Below are 21,537 nucleotides of genomic sequence, written 5' to 3' on the forward strand. Positions count from 1 at the left end.
TCCTCCCCCATCCTCTGACCCAGCTCAATGTTAATTACTGAATAAGCCATAGACAGATTCTCGATTTAAAACGCACTACGACACTACTATTAAGTGTAGTGTAAAGTGTAAGTTAATTGAATATTTACTTTTTACTTCAGAGGAGGTTTTATTATTATCTTCCAATTCTAGTTTGACAATTAATAAGTTTTATTGTACGCCATCTGAGTAGGGACGTTTTTAAGAAAAGAAATTGGAAAGGACCCAACATCACAAGTGAAAATGAGTAAAATAATATTATTAGGCCAAAAATACTGGCCAATCCCCTTTCGCTTTGTTCAGTCCTTATCCAATAGCCGGGCAGGTTGCACGATTACGACAGACAGCAACAAGAAGTTTCCAAAATGGGGCTCGAAAGTACCATGGTCTGGTAAGAAGCCTACAAATGTCTTTTTTGTGGTTGTGGACCTGTAAGCGGTTCAAACGTAGACCTAACAAATGGTCTCTCGGTGTTGTCGATCTTTAATCTAAATTTATGAGCAAATGGTCCGGTACGGAGGATCGATAATTCACTGTGGACGGTTAGCTTGGCTAACGCACTGTCGACCGGCTGAGTCATTGCAGCTAAAGTTAGCTTAGATTTGCTGTTTTATTAAAAGTATTTGTCTCGCTGGATGTGTCACATGACCAAAGTTACATTCCTAAATGACCCACTTTACAATAAAGTTGTGTACTTTACATATTTTATTCAAAGTATTTTCCGAGGACGCGATCGTTTCGACCGTTGACTTTCTGTTGAATCACCACTTTGCTATCGTTAGCCAGCCGTGCTAAGCCTGTTTTATGACGTCACGGCAGCATTTTAACTCTATTAAACACGGTGAATGTTACGTCCCGGCGAGGAGGGCTAACGCCTCCCGTGGAGCTGATAGTGAAAATTAATTAAAACGTAATACTGACATTAACTAGCCACGAGGCCCGTGCTAACTACCGTTAGAATGACATGTCCGCTGGTTAGCAGCCTAACGTAACCTACATAACGTTAACGCGTTCACGTCACCAGATTCACGTTGAACTTCTACCCCTCCACAGTGTGGACAACAGTGAATACATGAGGAATGGAGACTTTCTACCAACGAGACTACAAGCTCAACAAGATGCTGTCAACATTGTTTGCCACTCCAAAACACGAAGCAATCCAGAAAACAACGTGGGCCTCATCACTATGGCAAAGTAGGTTACTCTGATACAAAAGGCCACATGTTCTACAAGTGTTCACCCTCACATCAACACTTCGGAGCACGATTTGTGTTGTTGTACTTTGCGGCGGATGATGGATAGACGTGGATGCTTTGTTTTTTGTTTTCGTGCAGTAACTGTGAGGTCCTGAACACGCTGACGCCAGATTCGGGCCGCCTCTTGTCCAAACTGCACGCCATCCAGCCCAAAGGAAAGATCTGCTTCTGCACCGGGATCAGAGTGGCCCATGTGTGTAACTTAGATTTTGTTCCAATTTTAAGCATTTGTTTCAAGCTGAAAGATGAGGTCAGTAATCTTGAAAAAACAGCAAGCAACTGTGTACACAACGATTGTTAGTGCTCACAGCTGTCCGGTTAGCAGTTTAAGACTCCTGCAATGTGTAGGAGGAGGAAATTGTAGCACAGGTAGACAGACAGACGGAGGACAGCCAATGACGGTACAGATTCAATTTTGTAATTTCTATTATATACTTTTAAAAGCTATTAATTTAGAATATTGCTTAGCTTTGAAGGGCTATACCTAGTGATTTTCTTACATTCTATTTAAGACTGTATTGGTGCAGCAGCAGTTTTTGAGTTGCCATATATTTTTTTGTCATGTTTTTCTTGCATAGCTGGCTCTAAAACACAGACAAGGGAAAAACCACAAGATGAGGATCATTGCCTTTGTTGGGAGCCCCGTGGAGGATAATGAAAAAGATGTGAGTTTAAAACCATTTCGTTTACCATTTTGTTCCAATAACAGAAATATTTTTTTACTGATTATACATCTGTTTAACACATTCTCCCCCTGTCCATGTCCCTCCCAATGTGTCCTTTCTCCATCCCAACCTGCTACTGTTCCACCTGCCGATTCTGCAGCTTGTCAAGCTGGCAAAGCGCTTGAAAAAAGAGAAAGTGAATGTGGATATTATCAACTTTGGAGAAGAGGTGAGGACTTCTTAGTTTATCTACCTATTCGCTGCTATAAGGCAGAGCATGATTATTCCAATTTCTAAATCAAGTTTTAAACTAACCTATCATCCATCTACTAACTGTTTATTCAGGAGCTGAACACAGAGAAGCTGACTGCTTTTATAAATACTTTAAATGGGAAGGAGGGGACTGGTTCCCACCTGGTTACAGTCCCTCCAGGACCCAGTCTCGCTGATGCGCTGCTCTCCTCACCCATCTTGGCTGGTGAAGGAGGCTCTATGATGGGTCTGGGTGCCAGTGACTTTGAGTTTGGTGTGGATCCCAGTGCCGATCCAGAACTGGCCCTGGTAAGCAATGAGATATATATATATATATATGTATGTATGTATGTGTATGTGTGTGTGTGTGTGTGTGTGTGTGTGTGTGTGTTTAGTCCGGAAAAATATTTTAAAATGGTACCTAACATAAGCGTTATCTTAGATGTATTGACATGAGCGCAATGCAAGGGTGGTTCTTCTAATGAGAGTGAAAAACTATCAATGGCTGCCTTGAAGTCTTCAGTGCATGTTGACTTGTCGTAATAACGTGTTCAGTTTTAGAATTTGAAGTGATGCCTCTTTCCTTCATTTCTCACGGTGCTGTCTCTGGATTCCTTTAGGCCCTGCGTGTATCAATGGAGGAGCAGCGACAGAGGCAGGAAGAGGAGGCCCGCAGAGCTTCTGTGGCCTCTGCAGCAGATGCAGGCATGCCCACACCCAGTGCAGATGGTAATAGTTGGCGGACTAACAAATATGGCTGTTCATTATAATTGTTAGTATTTGATAGAATGACAGTTTTGATACATTTCTCTCACAGAGTCAGAGGAGGCCTTACTGAAGATGTCTGTATCTCAGCCTGAGAGTGGTGCACCAGTGCTTCCTGACTTCAGCAGCATGACGGAAGAGGAGCAGATCGCCTACGCCATGCAGATGTCTCTTGCCGGGGAAGGTGAGTTCCATAGTTTTGGGTATCTATACTTTACTGGAGTATTTATTTTTCAGACGACTTTTTACTTCTACTCTTTACATTTTCATGCAAATATCTGTACTTTCTACTCCTTACATTTTAAAAACAGCCTTGTTACTTCCGGCTTGTCGCAGTTCAAAAACACAAACACAAAAAGAACCCATCTAGATAAATGGCGCTATCCGGACAGTGAATTTGATTGTGGTTGGATGAGAAGTATAAACATTTAGCGTCCAGACACCCGATTGGTTTTCTCCGCGATGCGCCGGCAGATCGGAGCGACACTGGGTGGGAAAAGTGGTCGCTGGAAAGTTGGTATTTATTGACATGGACCCTCCTCCTCTTCCTCACATGTGACTTTAGATGAGCATCTTCATGACCGTGGCTTTGTCCTAAATTTTTTATTGAGAGTCTGGCACAACACAGCGACTTGCAAGCAGCGCAGCGTATTAAATAAAGTGATGTGTGTCTTAATGCGGCTTTAGAAATGAACGCACGGGGATTCTATATTTGCTCATCAAGCCTGAAAATACTGGTTATTTGGCCAATGTTTTGATAACCGACCGCTGCCAGTTCAGTGTTTCCCGTCATTATAAACAGGGGTGCCCCCCCCCCTCCATGACGTAGTAAACCTTGGGGGGACGCTGCAGTCCACCTAATCAATGTGAACAACGTGTGTGTGACTTGTGTCACTGGAAAATAGGTTGTGGCTTTATCTGTTTAAGTCAGATACATTTGTTGTTGTTGTTATTGTTTCCACCATCCCAACGGCAAGTCACGTGATCTGAAGGCACCTTCTGATCACATTGTAACAGACTGACGTGTTGTGTGAGCGAGGTTACGCATTAAGAGTTTGTCCTTAATGGAATTTCTTACATTACTTTTACTTTTATACTTTAAGTAGTTTTGAAACCAGTACTTTTATACTTAAGTAAAAAGCTTGAGTCGATACAACTTCTACAGGAGTCTTTTTAAATCCTAGTATCTGTACTTCTACTTGAGTAATGAATGTGAATACTTTTGACACCTCTGGCTGTAATGTATTGGCCAATAATGTAATTGCTGTTATCTTCTAAGAGAAGTTATTTTCCATTGTATTTGAACAGAGTATGGAGAAATGGACACAGCAGCCCCCATGGACACTGCAGAATCTGCCAAGGTGAGTAACCATGTTTTAAAGGAATAATTGTTAAATGGGGCTCACCAGTCCCACTTGTATCCTCAAGAAGTGGAAAGGGTGAACAAGTTTTTTCTTGCCTCCAACGTTCTGAAAGTAAAAGTGAATTATCAATCAGTAGGAACAAATAAGCAACCGTTTTAGAAAATATGTGGTTCTTTAATTTAAAAGGTCAACGTCAAAGGTCTGTATTCAGAGAAACCTGTATTACTCCTAAGGTGGATTTAGTGTAAAAATGTTAATTGGGTTTTTTGTGTGTTGCTAATGGAAAGTGGAATCAACATATATATATATTGGACAGTATAATACATTTTATTGTAAAATCAATGGATAAGCTAAAATTTGGGAAAATACATCGGAATCAGTGGGTTCTCCCACCTAAAGAATATTTTAAATCAAGATGAGCAGACAGTTTGGGTAACCACAAAATACCTAATCGATTGTATCCTCTAATGTAATTGAATAGGAGGAAGATGACTATGATGTAATGCAAGACCCGGAGTTTCTTCAGAGCGTCTTGGAGAACCTGCCTGGTGTCGACCCGAACAACGAGGCCATTCGCAACGCCATGGGTTCCCTGGCCTCCCAGACAGGAAACAAGCCCGAAGGCAAAAAGGATGAAGAGAAAAAGAAGTGAGGGGCACACGAGATGGACACAGTCTTCAAACATTGGATAGAAAAGAAATAAACGAACAATTGCAGACTAATGCAGGATTACTTTAACATACCAAAATATTGCTGATGCATCGTCGGACTGATAGCCCAGTATTAGACCGCACTCTGACATTTAATCCCATTGTTTTCTGTCAGACACTCAAAAGTACTGATATAACAGTAATACAATTCAAGTATTGAATGACTATTTAGTGTCAAATCTGAATACCCTCTACTATAAATTGATATCATCCTAAAATGTAATATGCTTAAGATGCAGGGTCTCCTGTTAAATTGCCTTTACCCTACATTTTGTCTACATGGTATAATTGACCTTTCCGGTGAGCAAGAATTTGTCATGACAGGCTCATAAACAGATAGCCACACTCCTGTCATGTATGTGTTTTTGCAATAAAATCATTGTGTATATGTGTTGCATTTTGGTGTTTTTGTTGCTAAAGCAGCTTATTGTTGACAGCGCTGAGAGTGGATTGGATGACAAAGGGGTGCATTATATTAAGAGACCAGATGTCCCAACTTCTAGCGGTTTTGCATGATGTTAATACTCGTTCGGTAATGACCTGTAGACGTGTTTAATGTGACTTAAGAGCAGAAATAAATATACGTGTAGTTTGCAGCATCCTCCGTGCGTCTTCCCAACACTGTCTGAGCCCTATAGGTTGTCCCAGGTCACGTGACAGGAAGCGCTGCATTTTCAGCTGAAAACGAGCTAGGATAGTCGGGAATCGCATATCCAGGTAAACAATCAAAATACATGAAATATTAAACGAAAATCCCCATCCCAAACATCCTCTTTTGTGACATCGTCGACCCTACGACCCCTGGCTTGTTACTGCTGTCACACCATACCTCAGCGAATCGCTCCAGCTGCATTTTTTTTTTTTAATGGCGAACGCTAGCTAGTTAGCTAAATGACCCCTCTTGTCTGGAGCTCAGCGGCCACAGCTAGCCATCCTCAGCCGGGGAGAAACGTCGTTTGCTCCAAATATCCGAAGTAGCCGCTCCGAGGCGCCGTCCGGCCGGTCGGTTCGTCGAAGGGCCGCGACTCCAAAGCCTGTCACGGGCTGCGGGCGTCACGGGCAGCGGCTCCCATTCAATGCAGCCGAGCGCTGGAGCGGTTACCGGAGGAGGGGTTGGCTGCAGTAACGCCGCGGCTATCGCGCTAGCTGGCTAACACGAATGCTAGTGCAGGACCCCGATAGCTCCACTACCTCCCCCCCTGGTACCAAGCCAACCTGCTGTAGCGTGTTGATCCGCGTCAAACGAAAGTGCATGCAAGACGTTGTATGCGCGGAGTTTACCTCGAAAATATAACCATTTCACGGATTCTAATATCGCATGTGAGGGTTTTGTAGCATGCATCCTTATGCTAGCTAGGAAGAGCAGGGGTTGATGGACAACATAGGCAGAATTGTGTCAATGACGTCTGTTGCCTCCTGCTGCTAAGTCTGTTCATTCTTGGTTTCACAGGAGTTAATCCCGGTATGGGGGACATGAAGACTCCAGATTTTGATGACCTACTGGCAGCATTTGACATTCCTGACATAGATGCCAAAGAGGCCATCCAGTCTGCCCCAGACGAGGCCGAGGGGCCCCATGGAGCTGCAGGTGCATCCCTGGGAAAGCCGGACGGTGTGGGGGGCGTTGGGAGTCCCTCGGACCCCCAGGCGGACACCTCAATTGTTAGTGTGATTGTGAAGAATAAAGTCTGTCTTGATTCTGCGGATGGAGACGAGGGAGACGCAGACCAGGACCCCATAGATGTGATTGCAGGGGTAGATGTGGGCCCGAGACTGGGGGCGTGTGCCCCTGGAATGGCTGAATCTGAGGCTCTTAACCACAACGGTTTCGGGGCGTCTGGTGTGTCCACGCCGCTCGCCCTGAGCCAGACCCAGTCCAACGGTGCGCCGTGGTCAATGAACGCCACTAAAGTGTCTTCAGAAGCACCGGCTGCTGGCGCAGCAAAGTCTCACAAGCAGGGCGGGAACATTTTCAACAGACTTAAGCCGCTTGTGGCGCAGGGGTCTGGAGATCCGGTGGGCCGGGCCCGGAAGATGCAGCTGCTGCAGCAGCAACACCAGCAGCAGCAGGATACAGGTCAAGAGAGGGCAGACGGTGTGAAAGCATCATTACCTTCATCTTCCTCTCTATCAGCCGGGTCGTCGCCTCTCGCTGCGGGGGGGGGCGTCGGACTGGCCTTGCCTTTCTTTTCCTCTTCCAAGCCTCTGTTTCCCACTCCGCCCTCTGCCCTGACGTCACACACGCTGCACCCATCACAGCCTTTTAACGGCGCCCCCAAAGGTGGCCCCACCGTATTTCAGCACCAACAGATGGAGGATGAGGAGGATTCTGACCCTGACTTGGGGAGTCCACTGGTGATCCAAGAGAGCCCGGACTCGCCGACGTGCCCTCAGCTGAGCCGCCGCTACAAGTCTGACTCCAGGCAGCCCACGTCTTCGGCCGCGTCCCATCCTAAACCCGGGGACACTCCTTCGGTGCCATCTCTGACTTCATCAACCCCCCAGTCCGGCTCAAAAGACAGTCCCCAGCTGGAGGACAGACATCCAGAACATGTCATAGAAGAAAGAGACTCGCCAGAGAGTCCTGAACCAGAGATGCCAAAATCAACCGCGCAAGCCGTAGCAAAGAGGTGCTCCAGCCCTGCGTTGGCCTCCACTCCTCCTCATACTGAACTGCGGGAGCCCAAAGAGGAAGAGGAAGAGATGGAGGTGGGTAATGGGATAGAAAAGGTCCCCGATGGCAAAGCGGACAAGGGAGAAAATGGGAGAACAAGTGAGGAGAAGATGGAGGTAGATGATGGCAAGCCTAAATCTCTGTCCACTGACGGAGGAGAAGCAGGCGTCGCAGCACCCGCGGCCTCCGGAGCTCCGGCCCGGCCGCTGAAAGTCAGGATAAAAACGATTAAAACCTCCACGGGCGGAATCACCAGAACTGTCACCCGGGTAGCTCCTAAAGGCGGTGCTGCAGGTAAAGGTCTGGACCCCAAAACCGGGGAACGCAAGGTGGGCAACAAGGCCCAAAAGCTCGAAGCTTCCCAAGCTCACGTCACAACAACCTCCCAGAAAGTAAGTGCTCTCAATGCTCTTCCAGTGTCTACACTGGCAGCCAGCAGCGTGATGCTAGCTGCCGCCACCAAGGTCCAAAACAAAATGGCTGCATCCGACAAGGCCAAGGTCTCCGCCACTGCTGTCAGCATCACTAAATCGGCCGCCCTGCCCGCGACCCCCGCCGTGACTTCGTCTCCCAAGTTCTCCGTTGCGGCCGGCGGCATCAGCGTGCGTACGTCCGCGGCCAAGACAGCCAACGGCGGTGGCAGCGCCATCATCGGCGGCACCCTGCAGCCAAACAAACCCGCCTCCATCGTCAACAGCACGGGGGCCGTGATCTCCCGCAGTCAGTCGAGCCTGGTGGAGGCTTTTAACAAGATCCTGAACAGCAAGAACCTTTTACCGAGCTACAAGCCTGACCTCTCCGCACCTCCGCCACCCGAGTGGGGTCTCCCTCTCCCGGCCACCGGGTACCGCTGCCTGGAGTGCGGCGACGCCTTCGCCCTGGAGCGCAGCCTGGCTCGACACTATGACAGGCGATCGCTCCGCATCGAGGTCACCTGCAACCACTGTGCGAAGAGGCTGGCTTTCTTCAATAAGTGCAGCCTGCTGCTGCACGCCAGGGAGCACAAGGAGCGCGGGCTGGTCATGCAGTGCTCGCACCTGGTCATGAGGCCCGTCACGGTAGAGCAGATGATCGGACAGCAGGATATAACACCCATTGGTGGTAAGAGAGAGATCGCAGCGTACCGTTATTTTGACTGCCGTTTTGTTTTAAGTATACGATTGATCGAATGATTTCTGTTTGAAAATAACATGAATTTAAGTTTAATTTAACATTCTGAAAATGGCTTGTTTTGTCCATCTAAAAGTGAAAAACTCATAAGATTGAATGGAAAGTGTTATATTCTTAATTTTGATTTTATTTTATTTTAAATTAATTGCCCAAACTGTTTGTTGGTCGAAAAGCTAAAATGAATTCAATTTACTATCATAGATTAGACCTGAAAAGATACAGGCTTAATATAATATGCAAGTGTTAAAAAAAAAAAACAGAAACCAGAGGATTTGGCATTTTTGTTTAAAAAGTGGGAAGCAAGCGATCAAATTTTCTCTCATTCATTTTTAACATTTTAGAGTTTTTTGATTCTATTTGTGTAGTCATGAAAGAACCACAGCAATAACTTATAATTATAATAATAAGTATTATAACGTTAAATCCCATCTCCATTTACCGCATCCGTCTGCTCCAATTTCAACCGACCAGGCCTGCTCACCTCCTCTGCCTCCTCTCCCCCCAGTCTCATCTCCTTCCACCACGTCTGGGGGCACCGCCGTCTCTGCCGCCTCCTCCCCAATGAAGGAGGCCTCATCTCCAGCCACGGCTCAGCCTCGCCCGGTCCGCCGCGCACCCCAAGGCCCCCAAGCACTTATGCCCCTCCCGTGCAAGAAGGCCGAGGGGCTGCAGTACAACGGCTTTAAATGTCCAGAGTGCCAATCGCAATTCTCCAGCAAGGCCGAGCTGGTCACCCACTTCCAGCAGATCAGAGCTGCTCCGAACTCCGTGAGACTGTTTGATTGATGCTGCTGAATTGATGCTGCTGGGAAATGCTGGTGATCAATTATTTGATATTTAATTTTCTTCCGTTTCAGACATGCACACAATGCTCACCTCCCATGATGCTGCCCAACTCGTGCGCCGTGTCGGCCCACCAGAGAGTCCACAAGCACAGGGCGCCCCATGTGTGTCCCGAGTGTGGGGGGACTGCAAAGCAGGCCAGCTTCCAGACCCACCTGGAGGAGGCATGTCTGCACTTTGCGCGGCGCATTGGATACAGGTGTGGAGACATTTCCCCAAAACCATCAGTAAGACTGTAACAAACGCTGAATAATGGCTTATCCGTGGCAATTTGAGGAAAATGTTAAATCTTTGGGGCGAGCTTGAATGCTGGTTAGTGTTCATATATTTTCAAAATTTAGAAAACAATCAATCACAGATCTCCAAATGATTCAACCGCTGTTCTAGAGCTGAGAAAATATGGTCCGATGTAGGGTCAGTAATTGGTTTTACTGCTGAAGCTCCAAAAGTTTATGACAGCAGGCTTTTTTTTTGTGCAACAGAAGGGAGGTTTTCCTTTGAATTGACTTACTTTGCAGTTTGCCAATGATCTTTCTGCAGCGCCTGGTGTAATTTGAGATGTTTTCTGATGTGGACGTTTCAGGGCGTGCACATCTGATACAGATTAAACAGGTTGGTGCTGCACTGCAGCCATAATACAACAATACTCTTGTACAGGTGCTCAAGCTGCCAGGTCGTGTTTGGGGGGTTGAACTCCATCAAGTCGCACATTCAGACGGCTCACTGCGAGGTCTTCCACAAGTGCCCCAGCTGCCCCATGGCCTTCAAGTCTTCCCCCAGCGCCCAGAGCCACATCAGCACCCAGCACCCGACACTCACTGGAGGGCAGGCCAAGTACGTATCCGATGAGAAAATCATCTTTAGAGGATGTCTGAAAATGATGCTCACGCAATTGGAAATGAATCCCCTAAAATACCTGTATTTGTTTTGGTCCTTTTGCAGAATGATCTACAAGTGTGTGATGTGTGATACGGTTTTTACCCAAAAGCCCTTGCTGTACATGCACTTTGACACTCATTTAGCAAAGCAAAAAGTGCACGTGTTCAAGTGTCCTGACTGCACCAAGCTCTACGCCCAGAAAGGATCAATGATGGAGCATATTAAGGTGTGTTCATATTTTCACAGTAGTAGTGAATCAGTACAAATTTAAGTTTTGTATATTGTCATTGCAAATTGTGAATTATCCTTCTGCGCATTCCACAGTGAATGTGGCGTCAACCAAGGCGTGCAGCTTGTTCTCGGATTTGCCTTAAACTCTATGACATCAACAGTACTGTTTTTTTTCTTTCTCGTTTGACTCTCCATTTGTGTCCCCCCCTTAACTGTCCCCACCTCTCAGACGGCTCACAGAGGACCGTCAGCCAAACAGACGGAGGCTCCGCCCGATGCCTCCAACCCCGCCTCGGCGCCAACCAACACGTCGGGCCCCTCCGGCCCCAAATCCAAACCCTCTGGGAAACCTGACAACTCCGACGGGGAGGACTGGGGGCGGGAACGGGAGGAGGAGGACGAGGAGGAGGACGAAGACGAGGACGATGCCGACGGGGACTACGGGGCTCCGGGGGGTCACTCGGCCACGGGCGGCAGCAGTCAACCCCCCGCGCAGACGGAGTGGACCTGTCCACAGTGTCAGTCCACCTTCACCGACAACGAAGACTATCTGAGTCACGTGAGGACGGAGCACGGCAAGGTGGGGCACGCTACATCACCCACAGACCCCGTTGGGTTGAGCCCAGTGATTAAAGGTGGTGCACCAGCATCTTATCTCTATCCCCTTGTGCTTGTCGTCAGTTTCCTTGCCGTATTTGTGGAGGCACGTTCAGCACGTCTTCCAGCCTGAGACGTCACGAGCGCGTCATTCACGAGGGCAACAAAAGAGTCTTCCATTGCCAGTGAGTTACTTTAAAGCTTTCAAAGATTTGACACAAACTAACACTGTTTCCTCATGTTGAAGGTTTTGCTAGAAAAGAGAAAAATCCCTGCTTGCTATACCATGTTATATATATAATATATATATATATACACTGCAGTTATATCAGTCTGATATATATGTTGGCTGACAAGTAACGATAGATTGTTTCTGAATAAACTCTTAACTTCCAATGTCACATCATTGAGTACGGAGAGGTTTATTTTACCTTGTTAATTAAAAACCAATCAGCCCTATTGATTTCCTTAAGAAGATTTAACCTGCGTGACTGTGTTTCAGATATTGCACTGAAGGAAAACGCACCTTTGGAAGTCGGTTCTTACTGGACAAGCATATTCGGCTCCATCACAGAACCACCGACGGACAGGTGAGACTAAATAGTTAGTTTGTCATGTCTGATAAGCTAAAGCTGTGTCCCAATTCCACACTACAACACACACGTTGCGTCATTTACTTATGCAGTCAAGCTGTACTATGTACGTTTAGTCTCCCTCTACCTTTTCGCTTAATCAGGAAAGACCCATGACCAGGAAGCGAGCGGCCACAGGGGGAGAAGGACCAGGCAGCTCCTCAGAACAGGACGGCGAGGGCGGCCCTCCCGGGGCCAAGGCGGGAGACGAGGAAGAGAATGCCACCGAAGAGGGCGAGGAAGGCGCCCCGGGCCCCGCAAAGAGAACCAGGGGGTCGGCTGCGACCGCACCCAACGAGCCGGAGGAGGAAGACAACATTTTCCGTTGCGTCCCCTGCGGCTTCTCCACCGAGGACGGGGCCGAGTTCCAGCGGCACATCCCCCAGCACCGGGCCGACACCGCCTCCTTCCAGTGCCTGCAGTGCGGCGTCTGCTTCGCGTCAGCCGGCTCCCTCAGCAGGCACCGGTTCATCACCCACCGCGTGCGGGACACCCACGGCGAGGCGGACCGCGGCCCAACGCGCGGCGGTGGCTCCCCCGGCGGGTCACCCAACGGCTCCCCTCAGGCGCTGGGCGAGGACGGGGACGGGAATCTGATCTGCAAGGTGTGCGGCCGGCGTTTTGACAAGGCCTCGGACCTCAACACCCACTTCAGGACCCACGGCATGGCCTTCCTCACCGCACACAAGACGGACAAGCCCCAGTAGGGAGGGGGCGGGGTCATCCGAGACGGACACTGACCTCCAGCGAGGAGGTGGGGCGGGAGAATATGAATGTCGATCCTGAGATGAAACTTCCTGCGCAGTTTTTTTTCTTTTTTAGCCACCATAAACGTCCTTTTCGCTAATCTACAGCACCTGTTCCGTGCGATTGTAACTGCATGTTTGATCAAGCTTGCTGGTCACTTAACTGAACTGTGACTCTCGAACAGCCCCCCCACCCCCACCCCCACCCCACTGAGTAAAGCATTTATATATCAGCCGTACCAGGTTCGATACGTCTCGTCCTCCCATCTCGATCACTCTGCACTGACTGTAGACACCGGTTTGATTTTTCCCCGGAACGCACTTAAATACGTACATCTCGCACTGTAGTGCCGATATTTTTGTACCTGACCCATCGTTTGTGGTATTCACACTCATTCGCTCAAGTCCGTGGTCATTTCCTCCGGCGTGAGATGGGTTTTAACAGCTCCGACAACTTTTAAAACTGATCTCAAGACCTCTGACGCATGAAGGGGAGGTTTGGGACAATCTAACACTGATTTTTATGTTGCTAGAATATTTATTTATTACGAAACACATGACTGCTGTTGGTATTTGTGTGAGTCGGTTGCATCCATGAGACGTGAGATGGGTCTCTGATGGCATTTGGAGACGAGGTTACTGGAGATCCGTAACCGGTGTAGTGTGAACAGTGTGTGTTGTTAATCGTTAAGCTAGAAGAAGAGAGGCCAGGCTTCCTGCCAGTAGTATGTGTATGTTTTGCCATGTAAATACATATTACACTAAAAGAAAGCCTTCTGGTTTTAGTAACTTGCTATGATAATGTGAATACGTATAGTATTTGTACTTGTACTGTTCCTTTTTTTTTTTTTTTCTCCAAACGATTTAAAAGAAGTCCCTCCCAGAGGTAGCTATACGTTGTAATTACAAAGCAGAGGGAGATACGGGAGGTTGTGTTGTCTTAATGTTGTCTTACAAACATTTATCTCTTTGAGACGGTTATTATTTTTTTTTATCTACAGATTCAGTGCTTGCTGTACTCACGTTTCTTTTGTACGTTTCCAAAACATTCTTCATGGTCACATGATGGAGGCCTAAGAGTGGATTTATTTGTTTGTATCTTTTATATGTCATTGTATCATATTTATAGAGTTCAATAGTGGAAATTTCATGTCATTTTCTTTCCATGGTTGTGGTCTGCTTGCTTAAATGCCATACACTTTTGTGCTGTTTTCAAAATAAATGTGTAAAAGAGAAGATTGACTCATGCATCCGGTTCATCTGCAGAGTGGAGGGTTGTGTTCGCAGGTTCTGCCTCCCTTCCACCTAAACATCACATTGTGAGAACTGCTTGTTAATCAGTAAACACGTATGCAGACAGCTTCAATAGGTAGAAGCCCTTAAGTACCATTTACTGTTAATTCAACAGTTCGTCGTCTTTGACACATCTTCCTTTTACCACTAAGTGGATTTTTCACAGTCTTCCTCCAGCTCCAGTCCCATCTTGCCCTCAGTGGGCTCCTGACGTGGCATCTGTTCTTCGGCTAGACGGAGGGGATGGTGGACTTCAATCATCAGCTCGTAGATCAGAGTTCCCAGCAGCGCCCCGCCGCAGGGAGCCACTATGGGCACCCACCACCAGCCACCTCCAGCCCTGCAACGGGTTGAAAGCAGTCAGGCTTTCCAGTGATCCTGACAGACAATTTTTATCTGCATTTTAAAACCCAACACGTCATCCCAGATTGAGGGAAACCGGGCTAAAATGCTACAAATTTAAAAGAGGGGAAGGTGGAATGGACGTACCTACAGGGGACCCTCGACATTTTACCTCAAAATATGTGAATGTCTCAAAACAGAAGTCAAACTACTAACTCGAAAACCTCCACTCCCCAGCCAGCGATGTACGTGAACAGTCGAGGTCCAAAATCCCTGGCGGGGTTGAGGGCGTAGCCGCTGTTGGAGCCCATCGAGATGCCAATGACCAGCACGGCCGCTCCCACCAGTACGGGCTGAAGACCATCAGGGACGGGGCTGTTCTTCTGGTCTCCAAGAGCCAGGACACACAGCAGCAGTGCCGCCGTGCCAATCACCTGCAGGCATATGGAGTTGGTAACGTATCGAACTGATCTTTTGCCTGGACAAGATTTAAACGTCCCAATTTAGGGTGACGATCGCAAAGGGACGACGTCTCACCTGGTCCACGACTCCTCCCCACACACTGAGGTAGTCAGCTGGGTAGGTGGCGAATATGCCCGCTGTGGCAGTGGGGCCCGTAACCGTCAGCTCGCCTCCGCCGTAAACCCTGATGGCGTCTGCAAGCACCTCGTCATACATACAGAAACACGGGCGCCCTTAGAATGCTTTAATATATTCTATATTGTTGGCGTCAACAAGAATCATGAAAAGCACAAAAATAACAAACAAGTGGTTGTAAGCGTCATCTGCATAGTCCTCTATTGTTTAAAACACAACATTAAGCAACACGAATGCCAGAATGTTTTTTACTCCACAGATGGAAATAGTCCCTCCCAGGTAATGTTTGCTAAAGACTAAAATAACTAATAACTAATTGTTTTGATAATCAAACAATAATTGTGACCACTTTTCCCTGCAGCATTGAATACGTCTGGTCTAAATGCAGTATTGCATTGACCATATTGAGGATTTGGTGTTTTTTTTCCACCAAAAATCCACCGATTTATTTTCTTTTAACTTAAAACTTTCACTCTTTTAAATTAAACTTTCACTCTCTACCTATTCAGACTTCATTTGAGTATTGTATGTTCGTCTCGTCTTGAGTGTGATTGCAGTAGTCACTGTTAAAACTCACCGTAGTACTGAAGGCCGACGGTGGCTGCAGCCAGAAAGGCTCCGAGTGCTTGGAAGAACGCGTAGAAAGGAAGCTTCATCCAGGGATGTCTCCCCAAAACACACAGGCTCAGTGTGACTGCAGGGTTCAGATGGGCACCTTATGGTTTGAAAACATTTCCTTGTGAAAAAACTGTCTACTGGAAATGAGAATGGCTTAAAAAACAGCTGAGCAAGCACACTTATCAGCCAAGATGCTTTGATCTGCAGAATGAATAATCAATTCCGGTCCATTAACTTCAACATCCTCCTGCTGGTTAATAAAGCACACCCCCCCCCCTCCTTCCCCCCCTCCCCCCCTCCTTCCCCCATCCAGTCATCTGGGACGGGTCTCTTTTCTTTCTCCTTTCAGACCCAAACATGGAGAAGCAGCTTCAGTTCCTCTGCGCCACGTGTTCGGAACAAACCTCCCTCCCAAGCTGAGACTCTCAGCTGCTTCAAATGAAAAACTTGTCTCCTCCGGCTCAACCGGAGGACTTGCTGGTTTACAAAGTGAGAGATAATCTTACCCGAGACTCCACGAGACACAAAGACCCCAAAAGTTACTCCCATGGCGAAACCCAGATTGATTGACAGGTACTGTCCCTTCTTATCTTCAGTTGTGGTCACCTGGGCAACGGAGCCACATCCAAACAGCTGAAATTACACGGGACAAAAGAGAGATGAGAAGAATAGAATTCAACCTGAGCAGAAGAAAAGAAAACAACTACATGCAATCTGTGTGAAAAACGTATTTAACTTAACTTGATTGATCTCTGCCACTTAACCAAGCCATGTTATTGCAAAGGAAACATCTACACATCACTGTGTCTTCAACGGGAAGTTAGCAAGACAAATATCTCATGTAAAATAATTTCTTAAAAATGTGCTTAGTCACGAATTGTCACTGTGATAAAGTTAAGTTACTGTAAATTAAACTCAATATTTATTAGGAAACAAAAACATAACTATTCATTGTTGTAAAGATGATAGCTGTAATTGTGCATCATCATTTAAATGCTAAAATAATATTACTTCATTCATTTAGCATTTTATTTGACTCATTCCACTGTTTTGGTATTAATGTGTAATTCCTCCCTTAAGTGACATCACCATTTGGTGGAGGCTTGTATTCTAATAACTGTTTACTTTTTTAGTTTAATACCCTCAAAAAGAGAAATGCAAAGAATGGATTGTTCATTGGGGTTTTCTTGGAGAGAACATTAAAGGGCTCCACAGTGCATTTGGAAGCTCAAGTATGTCAGTGGTGATAAAGCTGTGATTTAGATACTGAGACTTAAAACTGGCTCCAGTCCAGGAGGTCTGGCCCAGACGCTCCTTATCTTATCTGCGTGTGATCTCCGTTCAGATATTTTATAAACTTCAGTGCTAAAGAACCTGCTTTATGATTTGTAAAACACTTATTGCCCCTTGAGACAAACAGCACAGCTTCATTCCAAATCCCTGATCCTACCACCCACGCGCTTTATCCTCCCCCGTCCTCCCCCATCCCCACCGGCTCCCCCCTTGTCTCTCTCTCCCTCAGGCCAAAGTCCTCAGTTATACATTGTGTGGATTCACGATCTGCTTCAAAACAAGCGAGTAAGCAAGACACTGCTTTGAACAACAATATTAAATACTTGATGTCGTTGATCAGGTGAGAATTCTGAGAAGAAATTAATTGTTATCACAGCTCATGCAAAAGATGCACAAGCGATGCGTCACACATGTACCAACGTGTCTCCTGCAACCGCCTGAAGTCTAGATCCATAGAACGGTACTCACAATCAGGACGTAGACGCCGAGGCATTCGGCCATGCACTCCCTCACCAGTTGGCTTCTGATCCGACATTTCCTCAGCAGCCTCTCCATCCCACAGGTTTCCAGGAGAATCTGACCCGCGTGGAACCGCAACGTCGGACTTGAGCAGAGTTTGCCCTTTCAAATGGTGGAGCCGCATTGGCCACGTCACACACTTTATGGCAAAGGCGATGGTGTACGTGTGAGCGGGAGAGAGGGGGGGGGGGGGGGGGGGGGGCGGAGTGTCGCTCACTTCGTTGGACATCTTCTTGTCTGACATGGTCGAAAAGTCCTCCAGCGCACAGAGCTGGACGCCTGCGAACCGGAGCGACCCCGGCTCACTCGGCAAAGGTCGGCCGGGTGCTCACCTGACAGGAATCGCACCGGATTGTTCCCTCTCGGTTGATTGTTGTTACATTTCATCTAAAAACAAGACACCTGCTTCCAATGAACTTGTATTGATGCGTAACAAGGCTCTGTATGAATTACCAGGGGAATAATAAAGATAACGGCCTTCGCTTGCACCATGTGCTTGTAAAGTCATCACTGTAATTTCTAATCAGAATAATCACTTCCCTGTTAACGAAGGGGAAACGAAGTAAATTACTCAATGATTATGCTGCACACGGTACTCACCCTGCATAGAGATTTCAAAGCTTCTGGTGTCAACAGAAGTGCTACCAGCGAGGACACCAGAGCGAGCACCACACTTCCAGTCTTCTGAATGTTCTATGAAGCAGTTCAATAGAATAGTTCCCTCTGAAGTGGAGTGTTGTGCCCTTTATCAAAGGAAAACTCCCCCGATCTGCACTCAGATTCACCTCAACATAAGAGCGATGACACCTTTTGATATATCACACATGAAAGAGCTTTTATTACTTCATTTTCATCGAAAATAAGTCAAAATTCTTTCTGCATCGGAAGCACACAAATTCATCGCTCGGGGGGATTTGTGATCCGCATGAATGTCCCTCAACCTGCACTCCGGATCGTCCAATCAGACCAGAGCTGGTTTACAAGTTACGGTCTTATTTTTAACTGGGTTCCCGAACTTGACTAAACGTAAAACAGGCAAATGAAAACTGCGTGAATATATTACGATTATTTGACATACGCTTAAGCTACAACAGGACAATTTTCAAAACAAAATATGTAATTGTGAATGGTTTACTGCCAGTTTGTGTGACCGGTGACCTCCAGCCTGCGCGACGTTAAACAGGCCACACGTTCAGAATCCATCAAACACGCTCATTTTGGCAAATGAAGGTCGTGGAAGTGTTCTGTTCATATACAGATATAATCTATACATATGCAAAATCACACCGCTTTGGGGGAAATCACTCATTCACTGAAATGTTTCCAGGGCACAAAAGCTGTGGTCCACCAGTCCTCCGTTCTGCATTACGTTATCTAAACCCTCCAAAGAACTTAGAGAACAAGGAGCCATCATCCCGCATGTCTGAGAAGGGATTTTGATCACCTGAAAATTTAAAAAAAGAGGGAATTAGAGCTAGATGTAGCTACTTATGCCAAAAATATTCTGAAAACCTGTACAATTAAATCATTAAGATCCCCCCCCCCCCCCCAAAAAAAAACTTCTGGACTGACCTGACACGGCAGGCGCGTTGTGGCGGTCCAGCGCCTCTTGAGCACCAGAACCTCCTGAGCGGGTCACCGTGGTCTCTTCATTGCCTTTGCTGTCTCTAACTGTTCGCCGCTCCTCCACAGACTGAGAGACATCAGAACAGTGAAAAAAGACAAAACCAACAAATCCAGCTGGGTGGAAACACGAGAGAGGATTCAAACCAACGAGGCAGATAGTTGATAGCTGGTAATTGTGTTTGGGGTGTTTTCCCCTGGCGTGAATCGCAACTAAGGGGACAACTTGAACATATGCTGTGAGGGTACATTGGTATATAAATAATAGTAAGATCGCGATAAACCGCTTCGCTCACCCCGTCAGGTTTCAACACCTTGGTGACTACGACTGACTGGAAGAAGGAGCGGGCTCTGGGTTGGTTCGGGTGCTGACCAGCAGGTGGAGTCAGAATCTGATCCAGGCCCCGAGAGGACACTGCCGAGTCCAGATCTGGATAGGGACGGGCAAACGGTTGGGACACCGCGCACAGTAGTGTACACTTCATTGGTTTGACGGATGGATTAAATACATCACCCACCTCGGTCTTCTTTGCGCTCATCCTCAGAGGATGTTTGAGGCCCTCGTTTCCGGATGTCATTAAACTTTTAGGTGACATGAGAAAGTTAACGCTGGAGTCAACGAGCAACATCGTCGTCGTCATCATATTACCACAGAAACAAAAACTCTATCAAATATAGGCTTTAATAAGAGATCTTTGGAACCTTTGAAAAGGGGCTCCAGCCACGGAATTGCGAGCTGGGGAAGTCTGGTGACTCATAAGATGGGTGGCGATCACTTCCGGGCTCCCTGGATGGCGCCGCCTGGGGTCCTTGTGGGTTGTCGTAAGGAGACTTGAGCATAAAGTCCCTGAGGGGGTTCGCACCGGATCCCCATCCACCCCTCTCTGCTCGGCCCTGAGGTGGTGGTGGTGGGGGCCCGATGGTGGGAACATCTGCAACAAAAGGGGGGGACAGAGGCTCAATCTACAACAGAGCATTGCAATAGACTGGAGATGTTAAGGACTGCACAGCGTTTGTACCCCAGTGTCCGGACTGTGGCGGTCCATCCCAGCGGCCCAGCTGGGAGAAGATCTCCTCCATGTCCCGGAGGACTTGGCCAAACACTGGCGGCTCCTGCATCCTCATCCCATCGGGGCCAATGCTGAAGCCAAACCTCAAGGCGCGGTCAAAAGGGTCCTGCTGTTCCCCGCGGAACTCATCACAGGAGAATCCATCTTCCTCATCGTCGTCTTCATCTTCATCATGAGTCATTGCATCGAAGAAGGGGTCCCTGACACATTGCAGCAAGCAAAACAGATGCGTTTCACGTTAAATGCTGTGGTGCTTTGGGCTCGTTAAGCCTCGGCCAACAGGTAACCTTAATATACCTTGAAATAGTCAATCGTATTAGTCTCGACCTTGGCCTAAAAAAACAGCAGCTGTGTCAGCCGAGGGACCCCTGTGGTCATTCGGGCCGCTAATCTAGTGACGTATCGTAAGCTGATTGGTTACCTGTCGAGCCCTGCAGCGCAGGTAAAGTTAGCTGTAAACGGGCTGTCATCGTTAGCACCTCCACGAACTCACCTTTGGCCATGATGACGACCTCCGGGTACCGCGAAGAATCCACGAAACAAATCGAAAACGTTCATTTAACGACGCTTTTCTGTAGGAAAAACTAAGTCATAACTTAAACATAAACGGCCGACACTCGGCGGAGGAAGCTTCAGTTGTCAACAGTGTCGTAAAGGGTTCCAGATCCTTCCGCATTACGCAATCCGTCGTAAAGCGCCGTTACCGTAAAGGACCCGACAAACGCGCAGGAGAAATAACCTCGTTCTCTTGCTTAGCAGCAGCTAAAAAGGTTTAATGTTGAAACAGAGGCCGTGGAGGACTTGAACAATTCAAATTGGGATGGAATTATAAAGTTTAATTTACATTTGTATGGTTTGATTGACTTACCTTATAAAATACAAGATATGATCCGTCATCAACTGCTATCCAGCGTAACTACCAACTTAGCAGAGAAGCTTCGTTCACTAATGCATTTTGCCGATGACACTTGGTAAAATGTTTAACGGTCTTACTTTATTTGAAATTTACAAGTGGTTCTCGAAGTATTTTATATTGCAAACGTAAAATTTCTATTTTATGAGTTTGCTTGTGAAATAAATGATGAAATGTTTAAGCATTTTACTTACAAGCGTTTAACGGAGTTATTTTTTCTCAAAACAGAGGTAGTCTGGAACGTTGACGTTCTGCCGACGGGATGTTAAAAACCCAAAAGACAGTCCATGTCCTGAAGTTTATTTGTAGTGGGGAATGAACAGAAAAATACCCAGATAAAATCAGTGTGGTTTAAGTGTACTAGATTTATCAAGTAAACAAAGTAAAACGCCCCAGTCTGAACCATAGTGGGGTCAAGATATAAAAATAGAAATACTTCAGTACAGTAAAATTACTTGACAAAAGCC

The 21,537-nt window shown here is 46.9% G+C and overlaps 4 protein-coding genes across 7 annotated transcripts; 2 read left to right on the forward strand and 2 right to left on the reverse strand.

Moving 5' to 3' along the window:
- Positions 1-266: 266 nt before the first annotated feature.
- On the forward strand, positions 267-5,418 carry psmd4a (proteasome 26S subunit ubiquitin receptor, non-ATPase 4a). Its single transcript, XM_040189151.2, has 10 exons — positions 267-409; positions 1,072-1,212; positions 1,353-1,467; positions 1,853-1,939; positions 2,100-2,168; positions 2,285-2,500; positions 2,812-2,920; positions 3,009-3,140; positions 4,265-4,317; positions 4,802-5,418. The coding sequence occupies exons 1-10, from the start codon at positions 384-386 to the stop codon at positions 4,970-4,972; spliced, it is 1,119 nt and encodes a 372-aa protein (XP_040045085.1). The 5' UTR covers positions 267-383; the 3' UTR covers positions 4,973-5,418.
- Positions 5,419-5,676: 258 nt separating this feature from the next.
- znf687b (zinc finger protein 687b) lies at positions 5,677-14,038 on the forward strand. The gene is made up of 10 exons (XM_040189149.2): positions 5,677-5,747; positions 6,481-8,805; positions 9,380-9,642; positions 9,732-9,916; positions 10,375-10,551; positions 10,660-10,822; positions 11,057-11,407; positions 11,509-11,609; positions 11,927-12,014; positions 12,161-14,038. Exons 2-10 carry the CDS (start codon positions 6,495-6,497, stop codon positions 12,761-12,763), a joined length of 4,242 nt encoding a protein of 1,413 aa, XP_040045083.2. The 5' UTR covers positions 5,677-5,747; positions 6,481-6,494; the 3' UTR covers positions 12,764-14,038.
- Positions 13,637-18,207, reverse strand: aqp10b (aquaporin 10b). 3 transcript variants are annotated; one of them, XM_078081529.1, is made up of 7 exons: positions 18,065-18,207; positions 17,414-17,851; positions 16,159-16,285; positions 15,612-15,749; positions 14,975-15,093; positions 14,654-14,871; positions 13,637-14,435 (listed from the first exon to the last, which is right to left on the reverse strand). In XM_078081529.1, exons 2-7 carry the CDS (start codon positions 17,498-17,500, stop codon positions 14,243-14,245), a joined length of 882 nt encoding a protein of 293 aa, XP_077937655.1. In that variant the 5' UTR covers positions 17,501-17,851; positions 18,065-18,207; the 3' UTR covers positions 13,637-14,242. The 3 variants fall into 3 exon arrangements, with proteins under 3 accessions (XP_077937655.1, XP_077937656.1, XP_077937654.1); XM_078081530.1 differs by lacking the exon at positions 18,065-18,207 and having other exon boundaries at positions 13,869-14,435; positions 14,975-15,132; positions 17,459-17,649; XM_078081528.1 differs by lacking the exon at positions 18,065-18,207 and having other exon boundaries at positions 13,869-14,435; positions 14,975-15,132; positions 17,414-17,648.
- A 65-nt stretch (positions 18,208-18,272) lies between these two features.
- Positions 18,273-21,407, reverse strand: hax1 (HCLS1 associated protein X-1). Of its 2 annotated transcripts, none has more exons than XM_078081527.1 (7): positions 21,265-21,407; positions 20,107-20,357; positions 19,790-20,019; positions 19,606-19,669; positions 19,384-19,517; positions 19,037-19,157; positions 18,273-18,908 (listed from the first exon to the last, which is right to left on the reverse strand). In XM_078081527.1, exons 2-7 carry the CDS (start codon positions 20,336-20,338, stop codon positions 18,835-18,837), a joined length of 855 nt encoding a protein of 284 aa, XP_077937653.1. In that variant the 5' UTR covers positions 20,339-20,357; positions 21,265-21,407; the 3' UTR covers positions 18,273-18,834. The 2 variants fall into 2 exon arrangements, with proteins under 2 accessions (XP_077937653.1, XP_040045087.1); XM_040189153.2 differs by lacking the exon at positions 21,265-21,407 and adding an exon at positions 20,651-20,889.
- Between the last annotated feature and the right edge of the window lie 130 nt (positions 21,408-21,537).

Source organism: Gasterosteus aculeatus, chromosome 10 (assembly GCF_964276395.1).
Source record: "Gasterosteus aculeatus chromosome 10, fGasAcu3.hap1.1, whole genome shotgun sequence".
NCBI lineage: Eukaryota > Metazoa > Chordata > Actinopteri > Perciformes > Gasterosteidae > Gasterosteus > Gasterosteus aculeatus.